We start from the raw sequence: 22,896 nt of genomic DNA, 5'->3' as shown, positions 1-22,896 counted from the left end.
CAGTTAAATGCGGTCTTCCATTCATCCCCTTTGTCAACGCTGCAAATACTGTATATTCTTGCTTTCACAATATGTAGAACTGTCTGATAATTTTAGAGTTAATGCAGATCAGAAGAGGGAGAAGGGAAAAGCCCGGGAAAGAGAGAGAAAGGGAACCTTTGACCTTCACACTAATTGGATAACGTGATATGTGACAGCTAATTTAGGGAGGGAACATGCTGATAATTTAACTGCTCAGGGGAAGAGAATTTAGATCTTAGCATACCTTTGTTATGCCGTGCTGACATTTTGTAACATAAATAAAGACTTTTAGGAAAATCAATGCCTGGAAGTTCTTTAAAGTGTTTCATTAGCTGGAACCATGACACCCTTCCTTAATTCTCATTCAATAGTAAGCTTCCCTTAGGTCTGGTTTAGAAAAAAATTTCCCTTTCGAGAGGTGTGACAACATGTCCTTCATGAGGGACAGGAGGTATAGGTTGCTTTCACTGATTGTATTCAGGAGCCTATAATCCACACATAAGCGTAAAGAGCCGTCCTTCTTCTCTCTAAAGAGGACCGGGGTGGCCACTTTAGGCTTGGCTGGCTCAATGAACCCCTTTTCTAGGTTTTTCTTTATGAATCTTTCCATTTTCTCCTTCTCCTGTAATACCATCAAACATCCACATCTGCCTATCCCAGGTCCTGGGTAAGGACTCGATAGGTACAAAATACCAAATCCAGTCTGAACATTGGCTGACTGTGTGATGATCCATAATAATAATAATAATAAATATAATAATACAGTTTGGATAGAAGTTGGTAAGATTTATAGGTGCAATTATTTGTTTCTGTAGGGATGGGCCTACAGAAGTATTAACTATGTAAGTAGTATTTTTGCTTGGTTGATATGCAGGTTCTGAGGTTTTGCTTGATAAAAAATACAGGAAACTAGAAGTTGCCTTCAAGAGTTACATGTTTATTCAGCTGAACAAAGACAGGCTTCTCTAAAAAGAGAAAAAGCCCTAAATGTCAAAAAAGCCTTATTTTTATACCTACTTTGGTTACATAAGCAATTCACCCAGCAAAGCTGACACACATAAGATAAAGGCTTCACCCTTTAAGGCTGGCACACTGTAGATAAGTAGGAAGAAAGCAGAAGTAGTTAATATGTTCCCTTTTGGGTGGTTTGGATATTTTCCCAAGGCACCATATGTTCCCAGGTGGGTTAGAATGTTGGGTGTTTCCTTTGCTGTCCTTTCATGACCTTGCATTCATGGTTCTGCAAGTGGCCAGAGAGAGCAGGGCCATCTGCACGTATTCACATTTGCTATTGTCCCCTAAGTCCAGGTCAACATGGTAATAAGAGTAAAGGTAAATAAGTAAAGATAAAAGTAAATAAGTAAAAGTAAAGATAAAGAATAAAGGTATAGAGTAAATAAGGTAAAGGAAAATAAATGCAGTTTATTATTGCCAATTTAATATATTAGCATGTTTATATTTTGATAAAAAATTGTGGATCCCCAATTATATTAAAAGCTCTAATTGCTGTCATGCTGATTGCATATGAGCTTCTGCTGCAAAGATAAGCAATTGCAGCATCCAATCAGATACAGATCATGTCTGTCTCGAGGGAGGGGTTTTTTGCCTTAGCCATGAGGTAACCCTCCTTCAACACAATTAGGAGCCCTTAGGCTAAGAGTGTCAAACTCACAACATCACGTGACCTGTTGCGACATATTGGAACTTTTTCTCCATTGCCGGCAATGGAGTGCGTGCAGTTTCAGCGTGATGCAGCCGGCCCGCAGGCCAATAGTTTAACACCCTTTCCTTAGGCTCTGTGCACAGTTCATGAGTTATAAGCATTGCAGAGAGCAGGCACTGCAAAACAGTTTCAATCAGCTATACTTTTTTGTTTAAAAAACTCAAATGGGGAAGAAAAATGTGGCTTTAAGAATGCTAAAGATTTATTTCCTCCGGGACAAATAAATCTTGAATGTTACCTTTTCATTATCTAGAATTATTTTGGAGATGAATACTATGGAGTTGGTGAGGAAGAGAAACCACAATTTGAAACTGAAGAAGGAAGTGACGGTATGTTGGGACATCTTGGAGCGAGGGAAAGTTGCTATTCATATGAAAAAAACAGTATTTTGGGAATTGTTTATCAATCAACAAGAGAACCAATCAACTGCTCAGAATTTAAATATAAATTTAAATATAGCTCCAAACAAACAATCAATCACATAACCATCTGATCACAGTGGCACACAAGACATTTATAAGCTGAGGAATTCTGGGAGTTGAAGTCCACAAGTCATAAAAGAAGAAGACCCATGATCAAGATGATCACTTTGACAGAAAGTTGCTTGGAGAATTGGGGATATCATTAGCCATATATATAAATAAAAAACCCCAATGACTTAGGACAGGGGTGTCAAACTCGCCGCATCATGTGACATGTTGCGATGTATCGTGACTTTTTCCCCCTTGCCGGAGCTGAGGTGGGCACGGCTTCCACATGACGCATCCAGCCTGCGAGCCAGTAGTCTGACACCCCTGACTTAGGACATAGAAGAATAGGAGCCATTTGGAGCATGAATTTTTTTAGGACTAATTGGTGCACTTTGCTATTTATTATGCAGGACATCCCTAGAATAGATTTAGAACACTGAAAAATTTAAATGAAAGAATGGAGTTACATTAAATGGCATTTAAAATGTAGTGTTTTTTTATCCAGATTCTACATCAGTCTGTGAGTATGCATTGAATACAGGAAGAGTGAAGCCCAATGAACTCTATAGTGTGTTAAGTGTGTCCTCATGGGCTAAATGAAGTTGAAGAACCAATAAGAGCTACAGAATCATTGCTTAAAAACACTTTCTTTCTCTTCCTCCTTCCTATACCCCAAATTCAGGTGAATGGAATTGGGACAACTGGACTGGAAGGGATGGTGGAATGTGGCAGCAGCAGCAGGAGGAAGATCACCAACCACACTGTGAGGACCTTGACTTTGTGGTATGTTGACTTCTTAATTCTAGAAAGGGAAACTCTTTTCTTCTGGCCTTTTTGCGCTACAGCCAGAGCTGCCTAGTGCCAGCAGGTAATGCCCCAGATTTAGAAGACCAACATTAAACCAAAGGATAGCCATAGTCTACAGCCAGTATAATCCATGTATACTTCAAAGGATAAAAGATACTCAACAAAAACAGAGATATATAGGTATCAGGGGTGATTGAACCTGTGAGTTTGGCTTGATTTTTTTTCTTAGTCTTTCACTGAATCTATAGACTTTCCTGCTGAAGTCTTTTTGTGCAGTATTTGTTCTTCTGTGAGGGCTGCAAACCTCAGGATTCAAAAGAAAAAGAATTGTTTCTTAAATGCAAAGTATAGAAGTCTAGGTTCTCTATGGTAAAAAGTCAAGGGGCTCAGTTTGATGTCTGGGTAAATGCTGGCAATGGGTAGATGGGTGGGAGTTACAAAATGTGGATAGCAGTTTTTTTGTTTGTCTGATAAGGGAGTTGGTATCTTGCCTTTCTTATGTGAATCCTGGGGTAAGGGGGCTCTGCTTCCAACTTTGAGTTTATGGCTTTGAGACTGGATCTGTGTTTCTCATCCTTGCTGTCCTCTACACACCACCTCTTCAGATGGATGCAGATTATGACTTCTCCCAGCAACCAACCCATTTCAAAAAGAAAAAGAAACTGAAGATTCCTCTTCTAGAGAAGAAGAAATGCAAGTCACCATTTGCAGAGACCATCTCTCAGGAAAAAAAGCCATTTGATCCTGGTAAGAATTTGGAGAGAAAACTTTTTCTGAATGAGTCATTGGCAAGGCTTGTGAGGATTGATTTAAAATTATACTACTTTTTTAATGAAGGATTTATTACTGTGTTTCACCGAAAATAAGACCCAGTCCCCCCTTTTTTTTTGCCTCCAAAAGAGGCACCAGGTCTTATTTTCAGGGAGGGGTGTCTTTTCTACTCCTCTTGCAGCGGCAGCACCGACAGCCCCGCATAGCCGGTCCACTTCTTCTGTGGCCAAAGGAGCAGCTTAATTCTGCAACTGAGAATGGAGCTCTAGCCTGCATTTCGCAGTCAGAGGCCTTCCGGAAAGGCCTCTGACTGCGAAATGCAGGCCAGAGCTCCATTCTCCGCTGCAGAATGAAGCTGCTTCTTTGGCCACAGAAGTGGGCTGGTAAGGCAAGTGTCAATCCTTTGGAGGCCTGGCTGCAATGATAAGCTTCCACCCCAGCCCTAGTTTGATTTTTAGGCATGTACCTCACCCCAAAACTAGGGCTTATTTTGGGCATAGAGTTTATATTAGGCCCACCCCAAAAATTGAGCTAGGGCTTATTTTTCGGGGTAGGGCTTACTTTCGGGGAAACACGGTAGCTAGGTATCTATCAGAGAATACTGTCTTTATTACAACCAAGCAAGATGCCATAGAAATATAAAGGTATTTGAGTTCCCTAGAAATATTCTCTAAGCTAGCTAATACAAAAAGCAAAGGTGTGTGGGGAGGGAAGTAGAATCATCCAAATATTAGAATTATGGAAGTTTTGGGATACGTATTATAGATAGTCCAAAGAAGATGTAACTAGAGAAAGAAGGATGGGCAGAATCTGAAAGAGTAACATATCTTGACTTCCATTAATTCTCTTGAATTCTGCAGAAACAAAGACATTTGAACAATATTTGGATGAGTTCTACCACTTGGAATATGAGGACCTGATAGGTGACCTTCCTTGTCGTTTTAAGTACCACACAGTTGTTCCCTGCAACTATGGACTGTCAACTGAAGAGGTAAACGTTTCGTATAGTAGAACATAGGACAGCTTTCTTCATAGTGTAGGAAAAGGTTCAGAGTGGGTACATTCTGCACTAAGAGAAACATAAAAAACCCAATGGTCTTTCTCTTTAAGATTTTGACTGCTGATGATAAAGAGCTGAACCGCTGGTGTTCTCTACGGAAGACCTGCATGTACAGGTGAGGGGCAGCAACATAAAGCAGAAAGGAGCTATTTATAAATGGCTGGAATCCAGAATATGACATGGAGATCAAGACTTGGGCTCTAACATTCCTTGGCTCCCCCCCCCCCCGCCCAAAAGGACTAGGACAGAACAAAATAACAGACTTGAAAGGGACCTTGGAGGTCATCTAGTCCATCCCCCTGCTCAAGCAGGAGACCTTATATCATTTCAGACAAGTGACTATCCACTCTTCTTAAAAGCCTTCAGTGATGGAGCATCTACAACTTCTGAAGGCAAGCTGTTCCACTGATTAATTAATTCTCCTTAGTTAATTACTTAGTATTACTTTTTTACTATTATATTATATATTGCATTATATATTATATTAATATTATATTACTATTTTATAGTATTACTATTGCTACTTAGTTAACTACTAGTCTGTTTAGTTAATTAACTACAAAGGCTAGTAGTTAATCGACAAAGAAGTCTAGTAATCAGCAAGTATTGGGTGGGGCAAAGAAGTAAAGTCATAGAACAGCGGTTCTCAACCTGTGGGTCACGATCCCATTTGGGGTCGAACGACCATTTCACAGGGGTCGCCAAACAACGCAGTCTGCCATTTTTTTCCCCTTTTCCTTAGCTGTGCTACTCCCTTTTATTCTATTGGCTTTTGAAAGCCAATAGAATAGATTCTCTTGAATAGAGTCTAATTCTATTGACTTTCAAAAGCCAATAGGAATTGTCCAGGCTGTCTCTGCCCTGCTGAGCCCGCCAAAAGTCCCATTCTGAAACGGTGCTGCAAGTTGTCTGCAGCAAAGGCGAGTTGTCTGGAAGTTTCCACCCCTCCCTGCTGAGCAACTACTAAAAATGTAAGTAAAAGAGGGCCAGGGGTGGGAGGCCGGCGGGCGCAGGGAGGTTTGCTGGCGCGCATGGGGCCTGGCGGGTGCCTTACCTCTCTTGGGCTGGGCCAGCTGGTGGCCCAGCCGATGGTCGGCCTGCGCCGTCTCTGCTGCTTGCCAGCTACGCCTCGGCCGGCGCAGAGGGCACCATATATGTGCGGCGCTCCCGGGCAGGGAAAGTCCTCGACTTATGACCGGTTGGGTAGTCCTCAACTTATGACCGGTTGGGTAGTCCTCCACTTACGACCGGTTGGGGGTCGCAACATTAAAAAGGTTGAGAACCACTGTCATAGAACAAGACATGGTAGGACTAAAATTGGACAAAGAAATATTTTTAGAACTCTATCTTGTCTTGAATTCCTGATAATGTCCCTTTATTACAGTGGTTCTCAACATTTTTAATTCCGCGACCCCCCCCCCCCAACCGGTCATAAGTCGAGGACTACCCAACCAGTCATAAGTCGAGGACTTTCCCTGCCCGGGAGTGCCGCGCATGCGTGGTGCCCCCTGCGCCGGCCGAGGCATAGCTGGCAAGCGGCAGAGACGGCGCAGGCCGACCACCGCTGGGCCACCAGCTGGCTTAGCCCAAGAGAAGTAAGGCACCCACCCGGCCCCACACGCGCCAGCAAACCTCCCTGCACCCGCCGGCCTCCCACCTCCCACCCCTGGCCCTCTTTTACTTACATTTTTAGTAGTTGCTCAGCAGGGAGGGGTGGAAACTTCCAGACAGCTCGCCTTTGCTGCAGACAACCTGCAGTACCATTTGCAGAATGGGACTTTTGGCAGGCTCAGCAGGGCAGAGACAGCCTGGATAATTCCTATTGGCTTTTGAAAGTCAATAGAATTAGACTCTATTCAAGAGAGTCTATTCTATTGGCTTTCAAAAGCCAATAGAATAAAAGGGAGTAGCACAGCTAAGGAAAAGGGGAAAAAATATGGCGGACTGCGTTCCATTCGACCCCAAATGGAGTCGCGACCCACAGGTTGAGAACCGCTGCTTTATTATCTAATAACATGAAATATAGTAAGGCATGGGTGTTTAATGGTTTTTTTAATGAAATCTTGTAATAATAAGATCTAAGTGTGAAAATATGCATTCCTGTATTTTCCTTCCATAAGATAAGTGCAAATTATAAGTCAGTTATCCATTTCTTTGGGTTTCTGCCTTTTAAAAACTAGATTTCAGAAAGTCTCTTATTCCATGCCATTTTCCTCTCCCATCCTACACCAGATACTAAATGGTGCTGGGATGATTCAGGAGAAAAGGGATTTGCATGTTTTCTGAACAGATCAGAAAAAGAAGAGTTGCAGGAGAAGGCGATCTATGCGAAGAAAAGCCGAGATGCTTGGAAGAAGAAACAGATTCTCAAATCCCTTCAAACAGGGTATGTCCTCTGAGGCCTAGGCTGTAGCTGGTCCAGCCTGAAAAGTAGTTCTTTTCCTGTAGAATTAACTAGAATAATTAAAAAAGTTCAGGTTTAGAAAGTAATATTGAAGAAAATGAAAGTAATTAGATTTACCCAGGGAGCGATTTTCCTTTCTATCCTTTTTCCAACTATCATGGGAGCCTTTCTCTTTGAATTCATTACTCACTTTGTATAGTTGCTATCTGCTTTTACTTAATGTATCTGAAAATTTTGACCCTGAGAAGAAACTAACTTTGTTTTCTCTCCTTTCTTTAGAACTTTAGCTTTGAGGGTGAGCTGAGGGTCTTTGATATTGAGCCAAGGGTCTTTGATGCTTTACTTGTACTGCTGTCTTGAGACTAGATTTTTTTTTATTCTGTATGCTCTGGATCTGATTTGGCCACATGATTTTTTTTTGCAGAATGGAAAAAGATGAAAAGCAACCTCAGCCCAAGAAGAGAAAAAAGAGCAGGGAAACCAAGTGTTTTGGGCAGTCTTCAGAAGAAACACAGCTGGTTAGTGCTGGTTGTGAGGAGGAAGGACTTTTGTTTTGCAAGACCACAACAGATTCTGTTACAGGGAAAGAATTTGATGCTTCTGCTTCAAATGGCTCTTGTTCTGTGCCCCCCCGAGTTGAGAGATCAAAAAAGAGAGGCAGAAAGGGGTTGGTATTGGGCACCAAGATACAAATGAAAGGCTCAGAGTTCAGTTACCAGAGGCTCCAAGCCTATGGTCTCAATCCCAAGAGCTTATGCTATCGCCAGCTGCTTCGTGAGAAGAGGCGGAAGAAGCAATAGGGGCAGCCAGGTTTGGCCCATCAAGGGACCAAGCAGCGTCATCTATTTTGATTTCAGAGTTTAGCCGCCTCTTCTTGGCATGGAGTCTACAGCTGGTTAATAGTGGCTTCTAGGTGGGCTTTGATTTTTGGGAAATATGGATCAAATTGATCATCTTTTAATGCATTTGCTGCTTTATATTTTGTATTAACTTTGACTCAAGAATCCATTGCAGTAGCTAATCCTATATTACTTCCTTTGATCACTTCCACTTGCATATTAGAGGGCCATTGCTTGCAAAGTACCTTATTCATAACAGTGATTTAATTAAAAAAAAAACTCTGGGAGATTGTGAAATGAAAATTGACCTCCATTTTTATTGCCCTAAATACCTTTGGGCTGTATGAGATAATATTTAAAGACTAAAGCTGGTAGCTAGCTGTCAGAATCATCACAGTTTTAATATTACTTTAATATTAAAGTAATAAAATATTACTTTAATATTTTGATTACATTGAATCATGATGTTAGAAGAGCCATTTAGGTTTCAGGTTCAACCTTTTGCTCAGTGCAGGAACCCATAAGAAATATCTCAGACAGACAGCTGTCTAGCTTTCTTTTGAAAATATCCAGTACAAAAGGGAATCTGGATAACTGATTCTATTGTTCCAAATTTTATTGAAAACAAAGTGCACAGTAAATGAAGTGTCTTGTCTGAGTGACACAAGGATGCCCCAAGCCCAAATAGGGTCATGTCAGCACACATTCCAACATTTAGTGTCAGAATCCAATTATATTTCATCTCTAGTTATCAATTATAAAAACCCCCATTTCTGCCTTCTATGGATTCTGCCATACGATGAAGGGGAGGGGGTGAACAAAAGGGCTTTATGGCCCTCACTTCCTTCGGTACACTTCAAAGGAACTGATTGTGTGTATTGCCAAAAGAGCTAACCATAAGAATGGAGCTGTTACCTTTCATGTAGTTTTCTTTGAAGTCTCCATCCAGCCGGCAGAAAGGAAAAGGGGGTGGGATTGTAATGTCTGAAACTGTCGCTGGAAGAGGGGGGTGATTGGCTGGGACTACTGGGGAACCCCTTAAAATCTTGAATGGGAGAGCTTGGATCCTAAGTCCTGTCTAGAACGCCTGCAACCATTTTCTCTTAATAAAGGATGCCTGTTGGAAGAACTATTCGAAGAGTTCTGTCTTCTTAAGATGCAAAGTGGGGTGGGTCCTTACATTAGACAGGACTTGCAAAATTAATCCACCTGGAAGGGAGACCCTTGCCGGGGGATTTTGTAAAAAATTACCATGTCAGACAATGGAGCAAGAAAGGGGGAAAACTCCACGGAAAGAGAGCCACTGCCCCAACTGGAACCTTGCCAGATGTTGGGATCCGAGAGGTCAGATTCCTCAGGAGAAGAAGTGGTGGAGACACGGGACCATAAGCCTCGCTGGTCAATGGGCGTTGGAAAGAAAAGTGAGTGGGGAAAGGAATCAAGAAAGGTGACCCTGAGACGGGGGGGAGGGGCAAGCAACCAGAATGGAAGCAGGAGATGGAGAAATCCCTGCACGCAAGTGAAGAGGGGGAAAGCTGGGCACCGTACTCAGACTGGATCCTAGAGAAAGCTATTGACCTGATGAAGAGAACTCTCAGCTCCCTAGGAGAGGAGAATCCTGAGCCCTACGGCCGCCTCAGCTCCTGGAGCCGCAAAGGGAGAGACACAGAAGGGGAAGTGGAACCTGCAACCCCGGGGACATCTGCTGATCCAGTAGTCCACACCCCCTACCGAACCATAGATGGCGATCTGGACAGAAGACACTACCACCAACAACGGAGGCACTGATCCGTTGGAGGTGAAATTCAAAGGGGAGCCAACACGCTTGGGGTTTTTCCTAACCCAAGTCCTCAGCTACATGGAGGAATACGAGCGGGACATCCCCAGCGACAAAGCCCGCTTCCGGATCGTGCAATCTGCCCTGGACGGACCGGCGGCAGACTGGGTGGTGAACTTGCATGACTCCAATGCCCCAGAACTCAGCAACTTCAACCGTTTCATGTCCTCTCTGAGAAGACAATTTGAAGACCCCCTGGCTGATCGCAAAGCCCGCAAAAGGATAAAAACGATGAGGCAAGGCAAACGCCCGCTGGCTGAATATACACAAGAATTCCGGGCCATTGCCAGCAAACTGAACTGGCCATCCTCCTTAGCCATTTCAAAGACGGACTAAATTATGACCTATATGACACTTGCCTGCCCCGAGGGGACCCACACCAACTTGAGGAATGGTACACCTTGGCAGAGGAAGCAGAGATTGACATATTGAAGAGACACCGCCGAGGAAAACAATGGAGCCGCTCCCCGCCTGAATTGACACACGAATCGGTGAAATCATCAACTACAGCCAAGAAGCAAATGGGGTGTTTCAAGTGCGGAAGAGAAGGGAATCGAGCTGTAGAATGCCGCTCCAAAGCCCCCCAGCACAACCCAGACAGATCCCCAATCAGCAAATCCGGAAAGTCTTCAGCTAAGCCAAAAGAAACTGCCATGAGAATGATGGAAATTGCAGAACCCCCCCACCTCTGTTCATCAGGGGGAAAGAACTCCAGCCTACACCGCAAGGCCGGTGGACGCCTCAGATGACAGCTCGGACGGCGAACCCGTTAAGTGGACACATCGCACCCATCAAGACAGTGACTATATTAATTCCCCCCATGCCCGAAGCCGTGAAGGTGAAAGCCTTAATAGACTCTGGCTGCACCCGCTGCCTCATTAGCCCGACACTAGTGGGGAATCTGGGCATTCCATCGAGGAGACTGGGAAAACCAATCTCATTTGGCCAGTTAGATGGATCCATAGCAGGGGGGGTGCCAGCTACCCTAACCACTCTACCAATACACCTCTCCCTGGGCAAACATGAGGAGGACATAACATTTGTGGTGACTCCAGGCATGAAATGCCCAATGATTCTAGGGATGGAATGGTTGAAAAAATGGAACCCCTGGGTAAATTGGAGGATGACAGAAATCAAATTCTGGAATTAAGGAAGGAGACAAATGGAAGACTGCATTTAACTGCCCCATGGGATGCTATCAATTCAGAGTCTTGCCATTTGGATTACATGGGGGCCCTGCAGTCTTTATGCAATTAATCAATGACGTTCTAAGGGAGCACCTGTTTAAGGGGGTCCTTGTTTATTTGGACGACATTCTTATCTTCACCGAAACAAAAGAGGAACAGTCAACCATGTCAGAGCGGTTTTAAAGAAACTGCGAGCCGCCCACCTATATGCCAAACTCTCAAAATGCGAATTCCACCAGGAAAGGATAGACTACCTAGGTTATCACATATCCCCCCAGGGCATTGAAATGGACCCAGAGAAGGTCAGAGCAGTATTAGATTGGGCACCACCCCGCACAAGAAAGCAACTACAAAGTTTCCTGGGCTTTGCAAACTTTTACCGCCAATTCATCCCTCATTTGCCCAGATAGCCTTGCCCCTCACTAACTTACTAAAAATGAAGGGAGCATCCTCAGTAAAACCTAGCCAGCCACTAACATGGACAATGGAGTGCCAAGCAGCGTTTGAGAAACTAAAGAGACTTTTTTCTGCTGAACCAGTACTAAGGCACCCAGACATGGATAAGCCCTTCGTAATACAGGCAGATGCAAGTGATGTGGCAGTGGGGGCTGTTCTATTACAAGAAAACGATGATGGAGTATTGCAACCCTGTGCATATACATCCAAGAAACTCACGGAAACAGAACAGTGCTGGCCCGTATGGGAAAAGGAGGCATACGGGATACGTTGGGCATTACTCACGTGGCGACAGTTCCTGGAAGGCAACAAAATCCCCTTCCAGGTCTCGCATGCCCCAATATAACAGCGCACGAACCACAGACTCTAAACCAATAATGGCAGAGTCACAACTGGCAGCACCAGTAACCACAAGAACCCAAGCTAAATTAAAACCACAACTGGACAGCCAAACTGGAATTGAATTCAGAAAAAGTTTGGAAACAGACGAATGGTTCTAGAAAAACAAAAATGTGTGCACAATGAGAGACGGGTTGCCTTGGGTAGGGGAAAATTATATGTACCAACAACCCAAAGAGTCACTTTCATGCAGCTTTGCCATGACACAAAATCAGCAGGGCATTTTGGATTTGTAAAAACTTTACACTTAATTAAACAGCAATTTTGGTGGCCATCAATAAAAAAGGACATAGAAAGTTATGTTGCCAGCTGCTCAAAATGTGCGTCTGCAAAGAGGTTGCAAGGGAAATCGCCAGGACTATTACAAACAGTGGCAAATCCCTCAGCCCCCTGGAGGGAAATAGCCATGGATTTTATACTGGATTTTATAGTGGAATTGCCAGAAAGCAATGGGAATACTGTTGTCTGGACAGTCACGGACTTGTTTTCCAAACAGGTGCACTTTATCCCTTGCCAAAAGATTCCCACCGCAAAAGCCTTAGCAAAACTTTTCGTCCAGCACATTTACAGATTGCATGGGGCACCCCACTGCATCATCTCTGATAGGGGAGTGCAATTTACGCCTGCATTTTGGAAGGAATTTTCATCCCTCTTAGGGGCCATTCAGGGACTGACATCTAGCCATCACCCTCAGTCGGATAGACAAACGGAACGCTGCCATTTAGTACTTGAGCAATATTTAAGATGTTTTATTAATTTTCGGCAAACAAATTGGATGGAGTTATTCCCTTTCGCAGAAGTTGCCTACAATAATGCAGTCCACTCCAGCACAGGTTACACTCCTTTTCAAATAGCCAACGGTCAAAGTTTCAACTCCATGCCAGAATTAACCCCAAGCAAACCAACGATCCCATCACTGAAAGAATGGATGGAACAATTACAAGACACCTGACCAATAGTTAGAAAAGCACTAGATGAAGCTAGGCAGGCATACAAAGCACATGCCGATAAAAAAAGGGTTGAGCCTACACCATTCATTATAGGAGAAATGGTGTACTTATCTACAAAATACCTAAAGTCCCTACAGCCCTGTAAAAAACTTGGACCAAAATATATAGGACCTTTTCCAATTAAAAGAATCATAAACCCAGTAACAGTAGAATTAGAATTACCCAAAAATCTCAGGCAAATACACCCAATTTTTCAATGCAGCTTGCTGAAAAGAGAGCGTCAGTCACCTCTATGGCCAAAAATCCCCCTCCACCACGTCCAATCATGGTAGAGGGCGAACAACACTTCGAAATAAAGGAAATTCTTGACTCTAGGAGATATCATGGAGCGACTCAGTACCTAGTTGCCTGGAAACATCTCCCTCCCTCACAAAACAAGTGGGTCCATAAACATCATGTCAGAGCCCCGAAGCTATTAAAGAAGTTTCACACAGAATACCCTAACAAGCCTAACTTTTATACCTGTTTTGTTTTGTTTCAGGTGGATCTGTCGTATTTTTGAGGGGCAGGATGTCAGAATCCAATTATATTTCATCTCTAGTTATCAATTATAAAAAAACCCCATTTCTGCCTTCTATGGATTCTGCCATACGATGAAGGGGAGGGGGTGAACAAAGGGGCTTTATGGCCCTCACTTCCTTCGGTACACTTCAAAGGAACTGATTGTGTGTATTGCCAAAAGAGCTAACCATAAGAATGGAGCTGTTACCTTTCATGTAGTTTTCTTTGAAGTCTCCATCCAGCCGGCAGAAAGGAAAAGGGGTGGGATTGTAATGCCTGAAACTGTCGCTGGAAAAGGGGGGTGATTGGCTGGGACTACTGGGGAACCCCTTAAAACCTCGAATGGGAGAGCTTGGACCCCAAGTCCTGTCTAGAACGCCTGCAACCATTTTCTCTTAATAAAGGATGCCTGTTGGAAGAATTATTCCAAGAGTTCTGTCTTCTTAAGATGCAAAGTGGGGTGGGTCCTTTCAGTCATGTCAGCACATATTCCAGCATTTAAAGCAGTGGTTCTCAACCTGTGGGTCGGGACCCCATTTGGGATCGAATGACCATTTCACGGGGGTCGCCAAACAACGCAATCTGCCATTTTTTTCCCCTTTTCCTTAGCTGTGCTACTCCCTTTTATTCTATTGGCTTTTGAAAGCCAACAGAATAGACTCTCTTGAATAGAGTCTAATTGTATTGGCTTTCAAAAGCCAATAGGAATTGTCCAGGCTGTCTCTGCCCTGCTGAGCCCACCAAAAGTCCCATTCTGCAAACGGTGCTGCATCAGTTGAGTAGTCCTCGACTTACGACCGGTTGAGTAGTCCTCAACTTACGACCGGTTGGAGGTCGTGGCATTAAAAAGGTTGAGAACCACTGATTTAGAGGTTTTGCTTCTCTAGCAGACTATTTAAGTATATTTTGAGTATAGAGAGAACTGGCAAAACTGCTTGACTGCTACATCAGGATTGTAGCACATATGATGAATAACAACAAAATAGTCTGGTTTATGGTAGACAATAGGACCAATTACTGTCTAAGCCTGAATCATTCTTGATTTACATCACTGAGTTCATGGAAGAAAGAGGGAAAGGACAAGGACATAGGTCTCCCAAGAAACTGAATTAAGCAAGTGTATCTTCCAGAAAGCAATGGAAAGGAAGAATTACTGCTATAAAGAACTGTCTTCTGCCAAGTCCATGGTAACATGCCATAGAAATGCTTTCATGCTTATAGTAGAAAATATTACAGTGAGAAGTGTGGAGAGAAGCAGAAGTATAGGTAGTTCTTGACTTACGACTGGTTGCTTAATGACTGTTCAAAGTTTCGATCAAAACGCACTCCATTTACAAGCCAGTTCCAAAGTTCTAATGGCCACCCCCTCCCCTGTGGTCCCATTACATTTTGAGTGCATTTGAACAGTTATATGATCACAATTTATGTTTTTGCCAAAAATTGGCATTTATTTCTGGTTTTCAGCAAAAATATTCCATAGTAAACTATGGATTCAACTTAACAACAGTGGTCACTTTATGACTGCTGCAAAAAGTCATAAAATTGAGTCAATCACATGGACAGGCTCTATTATGGTTTTGAGGACTAGTCAGTAGTAAAACTGCATTCATTCACCAGTAGTAACTGATTCCTAGTGCCCTGGTGGATAAATATACCATTGTAAGCAAACTCTGCCCACAGCCTGGAGTGTGAGCCTGACAGGGCTCAAGGCTTACTCATCCTTCCATCCTTCCGAGGTTGGTAAAATGAGGACCTAGATTGTTGGGGGCAATATGCTGACATTGTAAACCATCCAAAAAGTGCTGTAAAGTACTATGGGCAGTATATAAGCCTAAGTACTATTACTATTGCTATTCCAAACAGTGTCAAAAATGTGGCATGGGATTCCATTGGGGATAGATGCGATCATTGCCTTTTGACAAAGAGGCTTGCGTAGATCAAAGTAGCTATGAGCTAAGCCATGCTGGGTCACTCAGGATGGGCAGGTCATAGTGAAGAGCTCTGACAAAACATGGTTCACTGTAGAAGGAAATGGCAGCCCACTCCAGTATCCTTGCCATGGATGGTATCAAAAGGCTAAAAGATATGCCAGAAGATGAGTCCCTCAGGTCTGAAGGTGTCCAATGTGCTACTGGGGAAGAATTACAAATTACAATTCACCTAGAGAGAGTGGGCCAAAGCCAAAACGATGCTCAGCTGTGAATGTGTCTGGTGGTGAAAGTAAAGTCTAATGTTATAAAAAACAATATTGCATAGGAACCTGGAATGTAAGATCTATGAATCAAGGAAAGCTGAATGTGCTCAAACATAAGATGGCAATATTGAACATTGACATCTTGGGAACTGATGAACTAGGGGAATGGGCAAATTTAATTTAGATAACCATTATATACTGTATATTACTGTGAGCAAGAATCCCTTAGAAGAAATGGAGTAGCTCTTGAGAGTCTTCTGAACTGCAAGGCAATCAAATCAGTCAATCCTAAAGGAAATCAATCCTGACTGTTCTTTGGAAGGACAGATACTAAATTTAAGGACCCATCTCAGCTAACCACCCAAGAAAGCAGAACTCTTGAAACAGGCATTGTCTCAAAAGGAACTTTTATTAGGGGTTAGTGACAGGGAAGTCAAGGCAAGATCTGGAGAAAATCCCGCTTAAACAGCAATCTTCCTCCTCCCATCAAAGACATAGTGTCCATTTGAAATCCAGCCAATCCACAGGTGGCATGATGTCTGGATAACTGACACAGTTGGTGCACATCTCAAGGTCTCCAGTTTCATTTCTCTGTAACTCTCCCTGATAAGGGAGACACATTCTTTTCTCAAGTGGATAGAGGCAGAAGAGGAAAAGTAGAAAAGCAAATAGAAAGCAAATCCTCCCCCCAGCAGAATGGCAGGCCCCAAACAATACATATACAGGGAAAACAATAAGGATTTGGGGACCTGACACTAAAGCTCAAGTTCAAATATTCTGGCCACCAAAGAGAGGACTCATTGGAAAAGACTCTGATGTTGATAAAGATTGAAGAGGATGGCAGAGGATGAAATTGTCATTGATGTGGTGTGCATGGGTTTGGGCAGACTCTGGAAGACAGTGGAGGACGAGGGCATGATGAGCTGTAGTTCATAAAGTTGCAGTGGATCAGGTATGACTTAGCAACTCAACAATAAAACACCATTCTACAAGTGATTGGTTCTAGCTGCAATTTGTTAACTACAGTATCCTTTAGTGAGAATGATGGTTAACAACCTGTTTTCTTCTATAAGCAGTCTGGTGCAGAAAATGCTTTTGTGGATATTTCTGAAGGATCTGGAATAGGAAAAGAACTGGTTCCTCGTGTATTTATGGAATACCTTGAATCAATGGCATAACTATCTCAAATTAATTATTGTAGAAAAGACCACAGCATTAGTTCCCAAATACGCACACAGCATTAGTTCCCAAATACGCACACACAAATATGCAAATTTTCAGAGAGAACATTTATTGACTAAAAGAGGGAGTGTGCCTTTGAAGGGAGGAATCTCTTTGCAGTAAACTTGTAAAGTGCCAACAGCATGTTACAGGACAAGTCTGACTTCCTGTTCCTGCACCCACACCTAAATTAAGAAAAGCCATTACTTATAAAAGACAGAAGGCATGTAAAATGTCCAACTGCCAAAATTGTTAATCTATTTGCAAGTGGAAAAATGTCATGAGGAAGAGAAAGAGCTCTGAAAATAGTACTGGGTGAAGGTGGAGAAAACTGAAATATATCTGGCATGAAGTAAAACATTGATGACCAATAGCCTTTTGTAACAGAATATCCAACCAATGTGCAAGGCCCTGAGAGGCTGAGTCTACCAAATACATTTTACCTGATTCCCACTTGAAATATTTCTCTCCCTCCATGGGAGAGCAAGCCCTTCAGTTCTTTTTGTTATGACAATATTGTTTATTCAAGCCAAAGAAGACATTAATAGACCTTCAGTTTTATGCCTGTTTTCTCCAATTCTGTTGCTCAATGAATGGCTGAAGAAATCCTCGGCCTTTACTGGAATTAACATAGGGTCTTCCCTCCATATGTACGAAAACGCAACTTAAAGAGAGACTTTACTATTCTTTTTATCTTCTTTTTAAAGGCCTATAAAACAAGTCTAACACTGATGAAAAGAAAGTTCTTGTTTTCAGCTGTCAGTGTCACCAGGAAAGACAAATCTGAAGCTAGTCTCCTTAATGATCCTCATCTGATTGTTTCCTTTGTACTCAAAAAAAGGTCAAGACTATCATTTTAGTACTAAATGTCCTTTTTTTATATTCAGCAGGTTTATTCCAGTGTCATGACCTTATGTTAGTAGCCTAGAAGTGAGAATAGGTCCCCGTACGGGTTTAGGGACCCCAAGGTAATTTTTTTGCAGTGTCTGCCATAAGGAACTTCTGAGGTACTACAGGTCAGAGCAGCAGAGACAACTGCTTTGTCCCAGATTTCTTTTTTGGACTTAAGAAACGCAAGTCTATTTCAAGCCTACATTCTCTATATAAATAATAAATAAGTCTGAGGTGGTGGGTCTGCCTAGCCAGCAATCATAAGATGACAAATTCCTCAGCTGAGGGCTTCTTTATCCTGTCCCGTTTACTATGCCGTTGGACTTGCACAGTTTGCTGGGCAAAATGGGCACACAGCTCTTCCAAACCATATTCTTGAGCGCAGCCCTCCACAACCGAGAACATGGGATATTTTTCTTTGGTAGCTGCATAGTTTAGGATCTGCAGTGGGAATGAAGAATAATGAACTGGCACAATTCATTTACTTGCTATAAAATTCAGACAAGCAGGCTTGGCCTTAATTTTTATTAGGCCTGGATTTTGCTCCATTTCTGACAGAAGTAGCAGTCCTTTTATAATGGCTTATAAGAATTATTCAGAACTCACAATTTATGATGGAAGCTTCCATTTTTCTAGTTCTAAATAATCTTAAACACAGTGGGTAAAATGCTAGTAGCCTCCTTTAAAGCACAAGCCTCTTTTTAAAAACTTGCATCCCAAGTTTCCAGTTTCAAATTCTGCAAATAAACGCTTTGTATTTGTTTTCCCAAATTTCTGTCAAGTTCTCTCTTTAATCCAGAGCAGCAAACATACTATAATTCAGAGCATAGTTTGTAAGTGAACCCAGAAATATACAATTCTCACCCGAGTTAAGTCCAAGCAGAGATGTTCAAATTCCATTCTGTGACGTACATAGAACCCAATAGTACAGCTGGGATCCAACTTTGTGAATGATGTTTTTCGAGGGTAATTACAGTGGAAAGTCTGGAAAAGAGTTAAAACATTAAAAGGTTTCTCCAATTTTTAGACTACCTGTCTCTAGGATCAACCTTCAAATGAAGTCAGACTTAGATCGTTCCATCATAAACAGGAATTGGTAAGATTGAGAACAGTCATCATAATGCCTCTTTCTGTAACTGTAAAGAAAAAAATTGATTATTTCAAAGCCAAATATACAAACTACTACAATATAATAGACTGATATCAACATTGCTTTCAAGATGTGCTTTTATATATAAATGTATAGAGTAGATCTTACATTTCAATCACATCTTAAGAGAATTCAGCATAATTGTGGTATTTTAAAGAGGAAAACTTAAAATAACCTGTGAAATTATTTTTAATTTCAAAAAAATAGTTTCTATAGCTCTGCAGCTTATTAGCATCCTTAAAACAATTACACTACATAGAGGCCTTGCAACAGCTTGGGGTGGTGCAGAATATTCTTGCTTTGACAAAATATGCAGAACTGTCTGGTACTTTTAGAATTAATTCAGATGAGAAAGAGAGGAGAGAAAAGCCTGAGGAAGGGAACGGAAGTGAATCTTTGCCCTCCAGGTTAATTGGTAGATGTGAATCATGACCCCAAAATAGGGGAGGGGAAATGCCTGGAATGTTATGTGCAAAGGAAGGGAAATTCAGATCTTGGCATTCTCCATGCCGTGCTGACACTCCTCTACAGTAATAAAGGCTTTTTAGGTTAAACCATGCCTGAAAGTTCTTTGAAGTGTTTCATTAGTCAGACACATGACATCAAGCCAAGATCCATAATTTTTTTAAACCAATTAAGAGGTCCCGGACCTCGGTCACTATTCCTAATCTAAAGGGGATAGACTGAAAGATTTGGGGAAGATCTCATTATGGAAGGAGAAAGATGGCTTGAGGCCAGCACTTCAGCAGCAGCAGCTTCCCCAGGGAGGGGAACGACAGCAGCAGCAGCAGCTTCCCCAGGGAGTGGAGCGGCAGCCAGCCAGCTGGGGGAGAAAGAACTCTGGCAGATCTCCCAAATGGGAGCAATGACTTCAAAAGCAGAATGGAGAGATGACGAGGTTTTGGGTGAGTCGCTGGAAAGATTTCAAAACCCAGAGGTGAAAAGCAGAAATCAATTCCTGGAGAGAGGACCCTATACCCCTCCCATTGCACATCAGAAAGCCTGTCAGACACTGTCTTCCCCTGCCAGGGACCCCAACCCTGAAGAGAGAGGAAAATCCAGTCTGAGGCTTCTGCAACAATGGGTAGATTGGGTTCCCCAGCAGATGGATGGTCAGCGATTTCTGAGCTTGCCACAGCTAATAGAGGCCTTGCAACAGCTTGGGGTGGTGCAGAAGCCAGGAGATCAGCAGCTGGTGGGAGACCGACCACAACAGGGAGATTGGCCACAGCCCCTGAACGTGCAACCCTTGGGCATAAATCTGCAGCCAGGATGGGGCCAGCAGCAACAGCCACAGTGGGGGCCCCAACAGCAACCTTAGATGGGGACTCAGAGAAGCTGGTTTTTTTCCTCAACCAAGTGCGTTCTCATTTGGATTGCTGGGCCTATCTCTACCCGGACCTGGGGCCATGGTCAATGTAATTGCGTCCAGCCTAGAGGGAGAAGTATCTGAATGGCTGAACAATTTATATAATGAGTGAGCCCTGAATTGGAGGACCCCCACCTCTTCCTCCTAGGGCTGAGGGAAAGATTTGAGGATCCATCTATTGGTCTTAAAGCAAGAGAATAGATCCACAAAATAAAACAAGCCGGCAGGCCTGCCCTGGAGTACATGCGGGATTTTCACAAGATAGCAGGTTGAATAGAGGGGTGGCCTGAACAATCCCTAATCCATCACTTCATTGAGGGATTAGACCAGTGGTTCTCAAACTTCCTAATGCTGCAACCCTTTAATACGGTTCCTCATGTGGTGACGCCCAACCACCCATCCAGCTGGCTGGGGGGTATCAAAAACTTGACCAGGAAAAAAAAAAGGAAAAAATGGGAAAGTATAGGTAGTCCTCGACTTACAACAATTCTCTTAGTGACTGTTTGAAGTTACAACAGCACTGAAAAAGCGAATTATGATCATTTTTCACACTTAACAATTGTTGCAGCATCCCCAGGGTCATGTGATTTACATTCGGGTGTTTGACAATTGATTCATACTTACAACGTTCACAGTGTCCCAGGGTCACGTGATCAATTGCCAGGGGTCATGGCCAGCTGATCACTCAGGTTGCAGAGTGCCTGTGGGGGGGAATCTGTGGGTCTCTGGGATGGGTGCCTGCCTTCCTTCCCGCCCCTTGTCCCTTCCTTCTTTTCTTCCTTTCCTTCACCTCCTTCATAGTCTCTTCCTCCTTCCCACCCTCTCCCATTGTCCCTTCCTTCCTTCTTTCCTTCCTTTCCTTCACCTCCTGCTTAGTCTCTTCTTCCTTCCCTCCCTCTCATTGTCCCTTCCTTCCCTCCCTTCCTTCCTCCCTTTCCTTCACCTCCTGCTTAGTCTCTTCCTCCTTCCCTCCTTCCCTCCCTCTCTCCCACTGTCCCTTCCTTCCTTCTTTCCTTCCTTTCCTTCCCCTTCTTCTTAGTCTTCCTCTTTCCCTCCCTCTCCCATTGTCCCTTCCTTCCTTCTTTCCTTCCTTTTCTTCACCTTCTTAGTCTCTTCCTCCTTCCCACCCTCTCCCATTGTCCCTTCCTTCCTTCCCTCCTTCCTTCCTTTCCTCTTTGTTCCTTCCTTTCTTCCCTCTCTTTGTTCTTTACTTCCCTCCCTCTTCGTCCCTTCCTTCCTCCCCCCCCCGTGCCCAGGAAGGGACAAGGGGAGGGGGATAGGCTGTAAGTGTGGCTGGGGGCTTTACTGCCGGCAAACCTGCCTGTGCACAGAGACAGAGGAGAGCTCGCCCAGCTCACTTGCTCAGCTTCGCTGAAAGACATGCCGCTTGCTTAGTTAGCAGAAGCTCCAGGATCAGCGCCTGGCTACAGCTGATTCGCACTTCTGCTAAATTAGCTGGCTTGAGCAAGTTTGCTGGGCAGGAGCCAAGGAGAGCAGCTACAGCTGCAGAAGCACAGATCAGCTGTAGAGGCTCGCCCCGATCCTGGACAAGAGGGAAGGAAGGAAGGAAGGAAGAAGGGGAAAGAGGGAGGAAAGGAGGAACAAAGAGGAAGGGAGGAAGGAAGGAAGGAAGGGAGGGAGGAAGGAAGGAAGGAAGGGACAAGGGGGAGAGGGAGGGAAGGAGGGACAAAGAGGGAGGCGAAGGAAAGGAAGGAAAGGACAAGGGGAGAGAGGGAGGGAAGGAGGAAGAAACCAAGAGGGAGGGAAGGAAAGGAAGTTCCAGCCAGGAGAGGCTTGCCAGCCCGGCTGCCGAGGAACAGAAGAGCACAAAGCCAAGGAGAAGAAGGTGGCAGTTTCATCCCAAAGGGGGCTCCTTTTCTCCATCCCTTCCCTGGGTTTGTGGGGAATTTCTCATCACCAATGCTGACAGGTGCTCCTTCAAGCCTGCCGGGAGCTTTCTCGCCCCCTTTGCTTCTTCCCCCCCCCACTTTCGTGAGGATTGTGGCGCCTTTGGGAAGCTTTGAAGGTAAGGAGATGAGGAGGAGTCCCTTCCTTCTTCCCTCCCTCTCTCCCTGTCAAGCCCCGGAGGGCTCGACATGAACGGGTGGAGGAGTCGAGGATGGGCGGGGTGGCAAAGGAGATTGGCGGCCGTCGCCAGACCTCCAGGCTGAGAAGCGCAAGTTCGAGGTCGCCAGCTGACGGGTGCAGTTCAGCGCTGCGGCAGCCTCCCCTTCGCTGACCTGCGTGCACGAGAAGTTAATCCGGTTGCTGCACAATGAGTCCCTGGGCAGGGCGGGGCCTTACTCTGCGCCTGCGCTCTTCATGTGTCCCCTGCAGGGCACATTTGGTAGACTTCGTGCACACTACCGCCAAGCAGCATATTTTCCACAAACAAGTGAGGTGCAGCGGAGGGGGGGAGGGAAAGAAGGCGGTTGACAAGCCCTGCCTAAGACCATTGGAAATATGTATTTTCCGATGGTCTTAGGCAACCCTGTGAAAGGCTCGTGCGACCCCCAAAAGGGTCGCGACCCACAGGTTGAGAACCGCTGGATTAGACGATCACCTCTCTCAGGCCTGCATTTATCA

The 22,896-nt window shown here is 43.9% G+C and overlaps 2 protein-coding genes across 8 annotated transcripts in view; one reads left to right on the top strand and one right to left on the bottom strand.

Moving 5' to 3' along the window:
- Positions 1-8,374, top strand: part of KRI1 (KRI1 homolog) — an 86,757-nt gene extending 78,383 nt beyond the window's left edge. For both annotated transcript variants that reach the window (XM_039364285.1, XM_039364286.1), the window contains exons 13-19: positions 1,998-2,073; positions 2,897-2,997; positions 3,627-3,768; positions 4,653-4,783; positions 4,903-4,967; positions 7,143-7,238; positions 7,681-8,374. In XM_039364285.1, coding sequence (XP_039220219.1) covers positions 1,998-2,073; positions 2,897-2,997; positions 3,627-3,768; positions 4,653-4,783; positions 4,903-4,967; positions 7,143-7,238; positions 7,681-8,056 — 987 coding nt within the window. In that variant the 3' untranslated portion in view covers positions 8,057-8,374. The remainder of the gene's footprint in view (positions 1-1,997; positions 2,074-2,896; positions 2,998-3,626; positions 3,769-4,652; positions 4,784-4,902; positions 4,968-7,142; positions 7,239-7,680) is intronic.
- Positions 1-22,896, bottom strand: part of ATG4D (autophagy related 4D cysteine peptidase) — a 77,842-nt gene that overhangs the window by 21,980 nt on the left and 32,966 nt on the right. For 3 of the 6 annotated variants that reach the window (XM_039364287.1, XM_039364292.1, XM_039364291.1), the window contains 2 exons: positions 18,656-18,775; positions 16,070-18,232 (listed from right to left, as the gene is read on the bottom strand). In XM_039364287.1, the coding sequence (XP_039220221.1) occupies positions 18,050-18,232; positions 18,656-18,775 (303 nt within the window). In that variant the 3' untranslated portion in view covers positions 16,070-18,049. Of the gene's footprint in view, positions 1-16,069; positions 18,233-18,655; positions 18,776-22,896 lie in introns of those variants that run through there. The other 3 variants (XM_039364290.1, XM_039364288.1, XM_039364289.1) reach the window with 3 other exon arrangements.

Source organism: Crotalus tigris, unplaced genomic scaffold (assembly GCF_016545835.1).
Source record: "Crotalus tigris isolate CLP2741 ecotype Arizona unplaced genomic scaffold, ASM1654583v1 scf7180000019721.812232, whole genome shotgun sequence".
Classification (NCBI taxonomy): domain Eukaryota; kingdom Metazoa; phylum Chordata; class Lepidosauria; order Squamata; family Viperidae; genus Crotalus; species Crotalus tigris.
The sequence above is the reverse complement of the archived record's forward strand: the minus strand, read 5'-3'. Positions and strand labels throughout refer to the sequence as shown.